We start from the raw sequence: 13,383 nt of genomic DNA on the forward strand, positions 1-13,383 counted from the left end.
CACTTCTGTAGACTTAGAAAAAACAATTTTATACTGGCTCATTACATTAGGTGAAGAAGAAAAAATGTTGCCTAGTTTAAGAGTCTCGATATCTGAACACATCACACCAGTTTTAAAATTTTTCACTGATTTCCTCTCAGTCACAGAATAGATTTTAAAACACTATTGAAGGTCTGCAAAGCCCATAAAAGTTTAGGCCCCAATCTGTCATTTGTTCAGAGCATAAAAACTTAGCAGAGCTTTTAGATTCAAGGACTAGGGTTGGCTAGTCCAGACCAGAGTCCAGACTAAACATAGAGGAGCAGCATTCAGCTGTTATGCTACAAACAAGCAGAACAAACTGATAGTGAACATTCAAATGTAGACACTTTTAAATCCAGGCTAAAAAACATTTCTTTTAGACTCTACTTAAAATTCAAACCATGTTTTCTGTCGAGTAAAAGAATCTTTGTCTTGCAGGCTTTGGGAACTTTTTCTTTAAATTTCCATCATCCAGGCAGCTATAAGTCTTTTCCTCACTGCTACATTATTGTTGCCTAGTATTTAAGACTACCAAGAGTTTAAGTTTTCTGCCATCTGCTGGTTGTAATGTGCATGTGCTGTACATTAAATTTTTATTCTTAACATCATGAAACAGTCGGCATTCAGACTCTGTTGGAATCATCCAGGAATAAGTAGCTACTGGCCGCTGTTAGTCGCCATCTAATATCATAAATGCTCTATTAAAAATTACATTGTAAATGTTTAACTCACAGTTATTGGCCTTTGTTGCCAAGTGAAGGAGTGCTGTAGAAACGGCTGCTGCATCAGTATGCCTGATCCAGTTGGACGGGTTGTACTGGAAACACAAATTTCCCTGAGGAATTTTCAAAGGGATTAATAAAGTATTTCTGTTTCTGATTCTGATTCTAATATAGGTCATTATATTGTTTATAAAAAATGACAATATTTTAAACATAAGCTATAAAGAGTCATTTTACTGTTATCATCCTTTTAGGTTTCCTCATAGGTGATTTTACATGACTTCACAGGGTCTGAATTTTTCTGATTTTGCTCATTGTTCAGGTCAAACAACAGTAAACCTCCATCTTAAACAGCTTGTTAGACTGATAACAAACCATCTGAACATAGAAACTCAGATTTATTATGCAGAAATTATCCTAAATAACATGGAAGAGTTTTCAGTTATGTTTTGCATGATCCTTACAAGTTATACCGCTTTACAGCGATGTATAATATAACACAAATGGTATTATCAAAGAAAAGATATCAACCAAACACAAATTTCTTTATCTTTTGTGCTAAGTTAATTTTCTTATGTTTCTGTTATATTGTGTTTCTTTAAAACCAAAGTTCTAAAATATGTAAATAATGCTGAAGTAAAGTGTCAATATGTTAAAAGGAATAGACAGAAGAAAAAAAAAAAAAACTCCTTTGATGTATTTTCCAAAACGAATGAACTTCCCAGATGGGATCTGTGACTAACTTTATGTCTTTCGGGAATGTTGTTTAGGATATGATTGAATTCCAGTAACAACAGACTTCTTAATAGCAGTGACCTAATGAACTTTTTTATTTAACACTTAATAAGGCCCTGCTGTTCTTCGACCCAGGGAAATGTTGACTATTAAAGCTGCATTAAGCCTTCTAGCATTGTATAACAGGAAATGGTGTCATGTAAAAAATATGTTCACGTTATATTTACTGCAACTAAATGCTTCCTTTCTCAAAAGAAACACCCCTCTCTCACAAACTGGCTCATTTCTGAAGCTGTTTCCAAAGATGACTAATTGCTACACTCCGTGGTTGTTGTTATTTAATTTAATCTTTGACCTGTTGTCTTAACTCTTGTGTGGATTTATTTTATTAATGTTGGCTCTCTGTAAACATTCTTCTTCTGGGTACTTGTTTGTCCTCTCTTTTAAGCTGGAATTAGGTGAGATTTTGTCAGTAAGAGGGAGTCAAAGTGCCTCTGTGTTCTCTAACAGTTAAGCCCAGATCACTGAGTGTGCCAATTTATCTTCTTTCCACAATTCACTGACAGTGTGAGAATGTGGCTTACTAGCTGCGATCATTCATTGTAACACACAACTGGTAGCTGCTGTTGCAAAATATGGCTAGGTAAAAAAAAAAGACACATCAAGCTCGCAGGTTAAATTTGAGTTTTTATTGTGATAAAATAACAAAAACTTGGCAGGATTTTTTTTTTTTTACTTGTTTCTCCTTTAGGTAGCGTAGGTGTTCAGTTTCAGTCTCCCCTCCCCTCCCTACACGTGATGATCATATCAGTCTTTGCATAGCACCTCCTGCTGCAGGGACACTCTCGCCAGACCGGTTTTCAGGCCATGTTTGTGTGTTGATATTTAGGCAAGTCTTAAAAGCTAGAAATTCACTGCTTTTATGTTGTGGAGCTTTTAAATTGAACAGTGGGTCAGATTTTTCACACAGGATCTTAAGGGGCATTGAATGTGTTTGAGCGCATCCTTGCAAGGACAAGACACCTCACCAGGTGAGTGCTGCTTTAAAGATTTCAAGATGTTTGCTTGTAATAGTCAGGCAAATGTTGCTTTCTGGCTTTGAAAATCTACAGAAGCATTTATTATATTTTATCTGCTTGACTTACCTACCTACCTAACTTGATTTACATATTGATAAGTAAATTTCCTTCTTTCTGTTTCCATTTAATGTTGTACCAATATGATTTCTTGGCTTCATTTCAGCATAAATCTCCGTACAAAATGTGGCAACAACATTAGAAAGATTACAACACCACAAATAGACCCTCTTATGACACTGTACTACATTTGCAGTCCTCTAATTCACCTTATTGTTGTTTTATAAAGCACTTTTTGATGAATATTTTATTTATAAACGAAGAATAAATAGCAAAACCATCCAAAAAGAACCTGACTGAGCACATTGCCTGAGCTCAACTAATGCTGCATCATTGTTTACTTTCTGATTTAAGCTATCTGGTAGATCAGGTATTTATGTAAAATGATAACAAAGGGAGCTCAGCTGGGGTGTGGCTATGAAGCATGGAAATGCACAATTAGGTCACTAGTGTGTGAGAGGGTGGGGGCTGCAGGTACAAGACCAGGAAACTTTGTTGTTGTAAAGAAAAAAGGAGAAGCTGTTGTGCTGCTGCCTGAGAGGTGTTTTTCAGGTTTTACAACATTTTGTAAACTTTACTTTTATCACTTTACTTTTTCTTTATGTTATTAGAGGTGTGAAGTTTCTGTATTGTGAAGTTTCTGTATTGTCACTTGAAGCTTGACTTTCTATGGAAACACAGGCTTTAGTGTTTGTTGCTTCCAGTGAATGACGTTTGGTATGTGCTTATGTGCTGATGTGTTATTCTTAGCAAAAAATAAAGTACCAGATTGTACCAATACTAATTTTATTGGCTCATAATATCTAAACAGAGCAGTGACGGGTCAGTGTGAAGGGACAAACAGTTCAGAAGTCTCTCCCCAGAGAATATAGCTGGGCTGTTTATCAAGACTTCTATCATAATTACAGATCTTTTTTCTGAGTTAAAAAAAAAGATGTTTCTTTTTCAACACAAGTGAGTTTGGGACTAAACTGGCTCAAGGATTTTTTACTCCTGCTGTTAATTTCTGAGCTATACTGTATGTGATTGTTTTCTCCAGCACTCCTCTGTCAAACCAGCCTCTTACGTCAAACTGTTGAAACTATATGTAGTTAGAGACTTAATCCAGTCATACAGCACCAGTGAAAAGTTTCGACACACAACTGACAGTTGTCATGATGTCAGTGACTCATTGACTGAAAATGACTGAGAGTTGAAACTGAAAATCATATCATGAGAACAAAAATTGCTGTTATAACATATAAAAACAACCACGTTAAATTTTAGATTGAAAGTTATTTTCTTAATATATTTTATTCTAATCGGTGGAACTTTTTTCAGTCAATACATTTTCTTCTGTATCAGTAGAAATTTACAATACGCATCATTCAAAACAATGTTTCTGTTATAAAGTCAAGTTTTATTTTATTATTTATGATTGCCTCATGTTAATTAGTCTAATAATGTATGTATCAGTGATAATGGGCTTCCCTTATAACATTTTTATGGTCCTTTTAGGAGAACAACCTTTCTCTTTGAAAACATTTGTTATACAATACTTACAGCCTAATTTTGGTGATGATGGCCATGTCAAATTTTCAAAGTCATAAATAACATTTTTCCTCTCACCAAACAAACCCTGGATGCTCACCAGTAAACTCAGACTGTCCACATGGATTCTGGGTCATGGGTCAGTCTACTGTGATTTGGAAATAAAGCAGAGCAGAGATTTACAGGATATTAATCAGTATATATATTTTTTTCCAAAAATGATCACAGAGTTTCCAGAGAGATTCATAAATAAATATTAAAATCATCTGCTGTCTGTCTTCCATCTGCAATTCTGCAGCGTCAGCGTCTCCACCATGTTATCCTCTGTTGTCCCGTACAAAAACCAGCACTACGCTGATCTGAAGAGGGACTGTATCAAGAGCAAGACACTGTTTGAGGATCCAGAGTTTCCGGCCAACAATTCATCCCTTTTTTTTAGGAAACCACCTGCTGGCAATGTGGAATGGAAACGACCAGGGGTAAGGGGCAGTAAGTGGCGGTTGTAGTCCATCATTACCATCCTCCAGTGAATGAAACTCACTGCATATAGTAGCTGTAGGTCAGATTGGATACCTCTCATACTAAGTTAAAATTAATTGTTTTCTCTTTTTATTTTATTATATGTTATTTGTTGATTTCTGTGTGTGACTTATGAATTCTTTATTATTGTATGATATTTTAGGAAATAAGTGAATCACCTCATCTGTTTGTGGAGGGCATCAGTTCCCACGACCTGAACCAGGGCGTTTTGGGAAACTGTTGGTTTGTTGCTGCCTGCTCCTGCCTGGCTTTAAAACCACACCTCTGGAAGAAGGTGAGTTTACTTGGACTCTTTATCCTGAATTTGAAGATGATCTACTCACATCCTCAAAACCAAATTTAATGTACTTTTGCTCTTTTATAAGCACAGTTAACAGTGAAAATATCAACTGTGTGTTAATAAAATAGTCATTAGATTAGTACTTAATGAGAAAGTTCCTTTATAATTAACAACAAAACAACATGTTACCTGTTTTATCAATAAAACAAAAGTCTAAATTACATAAAAAAACAAGATCTTATAAACCTCGGCAGTGATGTATAAAACATCTACAATAGATATTAGCTCTGTAAAGATAGTTTTATTAAAAATAGAAATTTATGGTTGTTTTCCATTCCGAGGACAAAGTGACACTTATGGTTAGCATAATGCTTTGTAAACCAAAGTCCTCCCCACATCAAAATCTACTGTAGTACATTTTATTATAAGCTTTGTGCTATTTATTACACATCAACAGTTCTTTCATTTTGTGTTTTTAGGTCATTTCTAACTGGAAGGAGCAGGAGTGGGATCCCAGTCACCCACAAAACTATGCTGGGATCTTCCACTTTCAGTTTTGGCTCTTTGGGGAGTGGGTAGATGTGGTGGTGGATGACCGACTGCCGACCATCAACGGAGAGCTCATCTACTGCCACTCAAAACAAAGGAATGAATTCTGGAGTGCTCTTCTGGAGAAGGCCTACGCCAAGTAAATAATCTTAACCCAGATTCTTCCACATAGATAAAATTACTTATTTTTTTCTTTTATTTATTTATTTTTATGTGTAGCAGAATGAACATGTTATCTTTAAAGTACAGTCACTTATAACAAGAAGCAATGCCAATATCAGAAATATGATTTTATCACCTCTTATACTATATTTTGAATAAATGCAACAATAAAACAACTATTTATACTTTAAATACATGCTCCAAGCCTGATTTGAAAGTTTTATAACAAAAGTAGAAAACTGTAGCCTGTTTTTGTATATAAATTGCAGTATAGTGCCAACGAGATTATTTGCATTGTAAAATAAATAAGGGAAATTTTTTTTTTTTTTTAAAGTCTTCCCACTAACTTTGTTTCCCTGCTCCCACTGAATCCAGGCTCTCTGGCTGCTATGAGTCCCTGGATGGGGGAAACACAGGAGATGCTGTGGTGGATTTCAGCGGAGCTGTGACTGAAGCCATCAATCTGGAAGCAGAAGCTTTCTATAAAGACCAAAAAAAACAAGACCTTCTGTTTGACGATCTGAACAAGGTGTATAGTCGGGATGGAATCATCAGCTGCTCCATCAGGGTCCGTGCTTTTTCAGCTCGTTTGCTTCGTTTGCCTGCTCTTAATGAGATACTGACTACAGCAAATATTGTTTTTCTTTAAATTTAATAGGCACAGCCTCATGAAATTGAGCTCAAGATGGCAAATGGGCTGGTAAAAGGCCATGCTTACTCAGTTACTGCAGTGAAGCGAGTGCGTTTGGGTCATGGGCTGCTGGCCTACTTCAAGAATGAAACCATTCCTCTGATCCGCATGAGAAACCCCTGGGGCAAGACAGAGTGGAATGGAGCCTGGAGCGACAGGTGAGGAGGAAGCATGCTGAAAAATTGAGTTTATCATTTATTTCTTTTCTTGCTATTTTAAACATGCAGCTGACATTTTAAATGTTTTTGGCAACTTGATGATAACCAAAATTACATAACCTTTTTTTGTGTTGCTGGGTTATATTAGGGTTATATGACCAAGGTTTGGTAAACAGCAGAATGTCTTCTATCACTTGCATTAACATCATCTTGGCTTTACTTCTTTGTTAGCTCTGAGGAATGGTCAAAGGTTGGTGACAAAGAGAGGAGCAACCTTGGCATCACAGTGGAGGATGATGGAGAGTTCTGGTAAGTGTTAAAGATCCTCCAATTATCAAACACCATCTGTTAAGTTCATCTTCTCTTTCTGAGCACTGAGTAATAATTTATTTTTATATCCACAGGATGTCGTTCACAGACTGGTGCAAGTGCTTCACAGATGCAGACGTTTGCCGTCTCATCAATACTTCACTGATCAGCACTGAGAAGACGTGGCACGAGTTTGTGCACTTTGGGAGCTGGACCAAAAACTCAGACCCGCTGCTAAACCGCTGCGGCGGATGTTCTAACCAGAAGCAGACATTCCTGCAGAACCCACAGGTGTGCAGACTCTGGGTGCAATCTCCACTCTCACCTGCCTTCATGCACACGTTTATATTCTTGTAAACTCAATCATTTTCATCCTCTTTTACAGTACTTGCTTGATGTTACCAAGGAAGCTGACGAGTTCCTGTTCTCGCTGCAGCAGAGAGACATGAAGATCCACAGAAAAATTGGTCAAGGAGAAAACCTAACCATTGGCTTCAGTGTCTTTAAGGTATATTTTCACCTTGCTACATCAATCAGAATGATTTCTCCAAGAACAGAGACCACACTGTCAATGAAACTAGTGTTTATTGGATGATTATCAACCAGTCATACTTTATCTGTGTAGCAGTTTTTATACAAACTGAAAAAACAGCTTACATATTTTAGAGTGCAAATCAATGAATAAATATGTAAATTAATAAATAACAAACATTAAAAATAATAATTCCCATCCCAGTTTTCCCCAGCTCCAACCCACTAAAGAAAAATTCAATATAAAGGCCTGAACTTAGAAAACAACTGATCTCGTGAATCTTACAGACATTTATATTTAGTAAGGATTTAGTTTCTAACATCCTAAAGGGTGTTGTATTATTATATATAAGTAAAGTAAAGAACAGATGCTCCAGTTAGTGAAAATAAATAAATAAATAAAAATAAATAAATAAATAAATGTAGTGTTATTTTTTAAATTAACATGATAAAATAATAAATGCATATACTTGAATTTGATTTAAAAAACATCAGCACCCTGCTGCTTTCAGATCTTCAGGGATGCTGCAACAATGAGCAAACACTCATTTATGACAAGAGGTGCATTGTCTATTCTCCTTGTTTGGCAAGTTACCAATAAATACCAAAAGACTTCTATTTATCAGTGGCATTAAATATTGATTTGTCTTTTGCATGAAATGTGCTATATAAATGAATTTGCCTTGCATAAACAGTATAATACTTGTGTGAAGCACTGTGTGATCACTGTCAGAGCGAGAAATGTTGTCCGTCTGCAATGAAGACGTTAATTGGAGGCCAGTTTATTTTGGGGAAAAATGAGGGTAATTTCAGCAGATTTAGGCTTACATTTTGGTGAAAACATTTAGCTTGGCTTCAGTTTTCTTCTTGTTTGTCAAATAGTTTAGCATTATAAATGGCAGACAGACTTTACTTGACAGTTTTATCAAAAGTAAAATAGACTTTTTATGCAAGAACAGAGAGTGTACAAAGTTTAAGAACAGAGAGTGTACAAAGTTTAATTGTTCCAAGCTGAAAAGCACGTTGGAGCCAAGCACTCAACAAAGATTGAATCTTCAAAGATTTTACAAAGGTGCATGTGCTTGTGTTCTATTTCAGTGTTTGTTTGGCATTATTTTTCTAATGTTTAATGGGAAAATTTTGCTGGACAGTTGCAGCAGATTAAAAAAGAGCAATGCATTAGCCTTATCTCAATAGTATAGTATGCAGTACATGAAGCCTCAACCTCAAAAAAAGTTCAAATCTAAAGGGAATATTGCAGGAGAAATTGAAGGCACGACCCACATGTTAAACTCTGTTACTCATTTTACAAATGCACGATCCTTACAAGTTATACCTTTATATAAACGTGACTTGTTAGGCTTTCCAAAGATGTGCGATAAAATTTCAACTGGTTTTAATAAAGTGGAGAAATAACCAGCCAGACATATTTTCTATGATTAGATTGTCACATTCACACGAGGCCATGCAGCCATATCCAACTAAACAGATAGCATATTTCCCACAAGGGTTTTTAGTTGTCAGAGATCTGGTTAAGTTCAAACACACACCATACACTCTTATCACACTGGCAGTGGTGCTGCTAAATGTGATACATTCTGGATGGCAATAAACACTGAGCTGACCCTGAGAGCCTGCAGATAAAATAAATAAATAAATAAATAGAGTACAGCAAGCTGTGTGCACACATCCTACCAAAATGTTAACCTATATTTGACCCTCGCCATCTGTGGTCATGCAAGATGTATTCTTCTCCTTCATCTGACAGACTCCAGACCATTGGTTTTAGTATTCTGGCCCCTTTTTTTACTCACTGTCCATGACATTTCAAAGGTTGAGTTTTATGATACCAATAAAAAATTATACTAAATCACACACTGACTAGCAGTTTTTATCAAATTTCCAGTCATGATCATTAAATCAAAATATAATCACGTCATTGTCCTTAAAAAACTATTAATTTCGAACTTTTAGAGTTCACACTCATTACTATAATCTCCCTCATCTATCTATCTATCCATTTTCACTTAATCCAATTCAATGTCACTGGGAGGCTGGAGCCTAACCCAGCCTAAGTAAGGCGAGAGCCAGGTTACACCATATATATATATATATATATATATATATATATATATATATATATATATGTATATATATATATATATATATATATATATATATATATATATATATATATATATATATATATATATATATATATATGTATATATATATATATATATATAATTCTCTCATATAATTCTATCTCTATATAATTCTCTCAAATGGCACACTATTCATACCAGTACAAGAACTACAGATTTATGAACTAACTAACTTTTCCTGAGTATCACATCTGTAAGAAATTCAAATGTTATTCATTCTTCTACCAGTAGGGGGCAGTGTGAATTAAACATTTAGCTGTATGTATGCAACAAGCAACTATCTCCTCTGTCTTACAGTTTATGTTGGCTTTGTTGAACAAATATCTGGAGTTCATGCATCTAAATCCTTTTGTATTAAAAATAGATATGCATTTATTTGAATATACTTTAAAAAGTAGATGTTATAGTATTCCATCTGTCAAAATCCATAAATTTATCATTAGGATGTTAGTATTGATAGAGCTTGCTAAAGCAGGACTATTACCGCTAATTTGGGTAATTTTTATTACTTTGTATTTTATAAAAGTACAGTTTTATTCATAGGTTTAATTCTTTGATATATTTAAAGTTGCAAGCTTGACATAAGTATATTTCCTATAATTTTTTTTATATATAAAATCTTAATCTTTGCAGCATGTACTAATAGGTGTAATACAGTAATAAAAATCTAGTAACTGACTCAGTTATAGTGGACTAGGACTGGGAAGTTCAGATTAAGTGCTTGACCTAATGTGTTATGTTGCACTGAAATCTAAATGCAGTGAAATCTAAAATTCTTTTCCAGGTGGAACTAAACAGGAAGTATCGAATGCATGACATCCTGACTCAACAGTCTGTAGTGACCTCCACCTACATCAATGCTCGGACAGTGTTTATGAGGTGTACGTTGCCTCAGGGTCGATACGTCATCATCCCCACCACCTTCAAGCCTCTGATGGAGGGAGACTACATGTTAAGAGTTTACACTGATGTGGACTCAAGTTGCCGGTATGACAGTGATGATAAAGAAAGTATTAAGATTAATGATAGGGTCAGAATGAAGCTAAGTCTGTGTTTAATCAGATGCTTGACTGTTGTTAATGTTTGCAGACAGAAGTAAAATATTTAATGTCAAACAATTATACTTGAGGGAAAACAGCTATTCTGATGAATGGTTTATTTCTGGGAAAAACACCCAGACTTGTAGTCTGGAGAATAAAACTATCACTTTAAATCTTGTTTGAAGTAAGATCTCCCTCTTCCTGCTTATTCTTGGCACAAGATTTTGTTTGGCCAGATTCTGTTTGGCTTATGATTTTCTTTTTAACCAGACAGAATCAAATAAAATTTATTCCAAGTAAGATGTCTCACTAATCCAATGCTGCAGAGAAAGCATCTCGTTTGACTTTTCATTTTAATAATACGATGGTTCTGAGAATGTGAAATAGCTTAACTTCTACCCCTCTCCTTTCCTCTCCACTCTCATAGGGAACTGACAGAGGACAAACCAAAGATAAAATGCTGGAGTTCATTCCTGGGATACCCACAAGCTGTTACTCACGTCTACATCCACGGAGCCGAAGGGCTGCAAAAGCAAGACAGCACAGGAGGTTTGACGACTTTATACAGCACACCTATAATTCAAAGTGGTGAGTTAAAATCACCAATATAACTCTTCAAACATGTACATGCAGGTGCTGACCCCTACGTGATTATATCCTGCGAGGGCCAATCAGTGAAGTCCACCATCTGTAAGGACACTCTGCAACCAAAGTTTGAAACCAGCGCAATTTTCTACAGGAAAAAGCCCAGAAATCCCATAACTGTAGAGGTAAGATCTAAACCTTTCCTCGTATGCCAGTAGTTGATGTCAGTGACTTGGTGTGCAAGGGGATTGTTAGGGTCATTCAAAGATGGTGGAATTTCCAATCATTCAGTTTGGTTTTAAGAGGCTTTGAAAGCATCAAAGAAAGGAGAATTGTTTCAATAATTAAGCATAGCATTAATTTACCTAAATACATTAATATCAGGATATTATTTTATCCAATATTACACATAACTTATTAAGTTTACCTGATACTGCAGTTACTGTTCATTAAAAAGAAACACAAAGGGGAAAATGCTCATGAAACACATCAACTTGATGTTATAACACATTAATCATAAATCAACCACTTCTATAGCCTGACTGAGCAATCAAAGCCTCATACACACATTCACGTACAGCTGATTATATCCATTATGTGCTTTTCTCTATAATATAACTCAGAAATGCTAATTAACACATCGGGGTAATTGTAGGGTTGCTTGGAAGACCCACACTTCATGCTAGACCACTTCTGCTCCAATTTGCTGTGACTGCGAACACAGTACATCACTGCTCGCTGAATGTCACACAACTTCAAATTTCTGTGACCATTTATTATATGTGACATTAAAATATCACGTGTCATTGTTTTTCTCCCCATTCACTGAAAAGCCCAGATTCTATTAATATGAACATATTGTTTAGTTCAGAACTGTGTCAAAATGGCCACTTTGGAGGTTTTGCATGAACTGTTTGTATTTTATTCTGCTTTGTGTGTGAACCTTTGCAGAGATCATCTTCACACATGGTTCAGAGCTACAGCTACCTAATTCCAAAGGAATATTCATATTCATATTCATTCTGAAGCTTTTTTCATTCACGCTATGTACCATATATAATTATTATACACCAGTTAAAACATATACTATAACATTTCAACACAATAACAAATTTCATCTGTTCCCTTTTCTATGACTTTAAAAGTATTAAAAAAGACCCCTTGGTTACAGAGATATCCTCATTTCATTATGGGTGTGCAAATTTCCACCTGAAGCCTAAAAATAGGCACAAAAGGGTTGGGAAACATTAACTCTGGCTGGTCTTCCTCAGGTGTGGAACAGCAATGCTGTGAAGGATGAATTTATGGGCCAAGTTGTGTTGCCAGCGAGGGCAACAGACACCACGGACCCTCAGACACTTCAGCTGAAGAAGAGTGCCCGACAGATGGCTGATGAGATGGCAGGTAGGATCAGTCTGAGGGTCGTCACTGCGACTCAGCTGACCGCCATGTGACCTCATCTATGACACAGCTTGTGAGACTTATCTGCCTTGTGTCATACCGGAAGCAGAAAAACAGCTTCATTACTTTGGTGTTATTTAAATTTTAGTGAGGTGAGAAAGACAAAACGAATATCTAGCAAATGGTCTCTTTAAATCTGCTTTGTGTAACTTCATCAAATATTTTTATACTGATATTTCTATGAATGTCTTACTTGATGAAAATACACTTTAACACTGCCAATTATATGAAATAATGACACAATACAGTCATTACTATTCAGATAAACCTGCTATAGGACCAAATCATAATACATGTACAGCCTGTTGCTTTCTTCTGTCAGTTGAGGATCATGTTTCAATCCAGTGATTATCAACTGCCAAATGTTTACAAGTACAATAAAGTAAAAAGAAACTCATTTTAAGATGAACACTTCAGCCTCTCTGGTTTTCCTCCTCTTATTTATTTCAGTCCAGTTCCCAAATTGCAGTATTTTGATTTTTTTTTCTTTTTTTTACACTCAAGACACAGCCATGCACAATTCAAAGTTCAAAAAGTCTATTGCTTCAACCACAATTAAAAATAGTTTATCCAAAACCTCGTTTCCCCGTCATTTGTTTGTCCTTTTTCAAAGATGGGGGAATTTCTGCTGAGGTATGCCAGATGGATCAGCAGTTTTACAAAGCTAGACAATAATAAGAGAATAATAATAATAAAGATAATAATTTAAAAAGTAACATTTTTTGTCTTTGTTCCATTCTCTTGATACACATTAATAGAGGGATTTTC

The 13,383-nt window shown here is 35.6% G+C and overlaps 1 protein-coding gene across 1 annotated transcript; it reads left to right on the forward strand.

The window, feature by feature from the left end:
* Positions 1-2,314: 2,314 nt before the first annotated feature.
* On the forward strand, positions 2,315-12,642 carry LOC121654061 (calpain-5-like). The gene is made up of 13 exons (XM_042007915.1): positions 2,315-2,509; positions 4,443-4,623; positions 4,827-4,958; positions 5,444-5,652; positions 6,051-6,243; positions 6,334-6,524; positions 6,756-6,833; positions 6,929-7,124; positions 7,219-7,341; positions 10,314-10,516; positions 10,997-11,118; positions 11,203-11,339; positions 12,426-12,642. The coding sequence occupies exons 2-13, from the start codon at positions 4,459-4,461 to the stop codon at positions 12,606-12,608; spliced, it is 1,932 nt and encodes a 643-aa protein (XP_041863849.1). The 5' UTR covers positions 2,315-2,509; positions 4,443-4,458; the 3' UTR covers positions 12,609-12,642.
* The last annotated feature ends 741 nt before the right edge of the window (positions 12,643-13,383 follow it).

The sequence above is a fragment of the Melanotaenia boesemani genome, chromosome 15, assembly GCF_017639745.1.
Source record: "Melanotaenia boesemani isolate fMelBoe1 chromosome 15, fMelBoe1.pri, whole genome shotgun sequence".
Taxonomy (NCBI): Eukaryota; Metazoa; Chordata; class Actinopteri; order Atheriniformes; family Melanotaeniidae; genus Melanotaenia; species Melanotaenia boesemani.

Excerpts from the sequence above, each read along its gene's own strand:
- LOC121654061 (XM_042007915.1), top strand. The coding sequence starts at position 4,459 with ATGTTATCCTCTGTTGTCCCGTACAAAAACCAGCACTACGCTGATCTG. Across the intron at positions 6,834-6,928 it reads GAGGATGATGGAGAGTTCTG|GATGTCGTTCACAGACTGGT; the intron begins GTAAGTGTTAAA and ends TTATATCCACAG. Across the intron at positions 11,119-11,202 it reads AAAGCAAGACAGCACAGGAG|GTGCTGACCCCTACGTGATT; the intron begins GTTTGACGACTT and ends ATGTACATGCAG.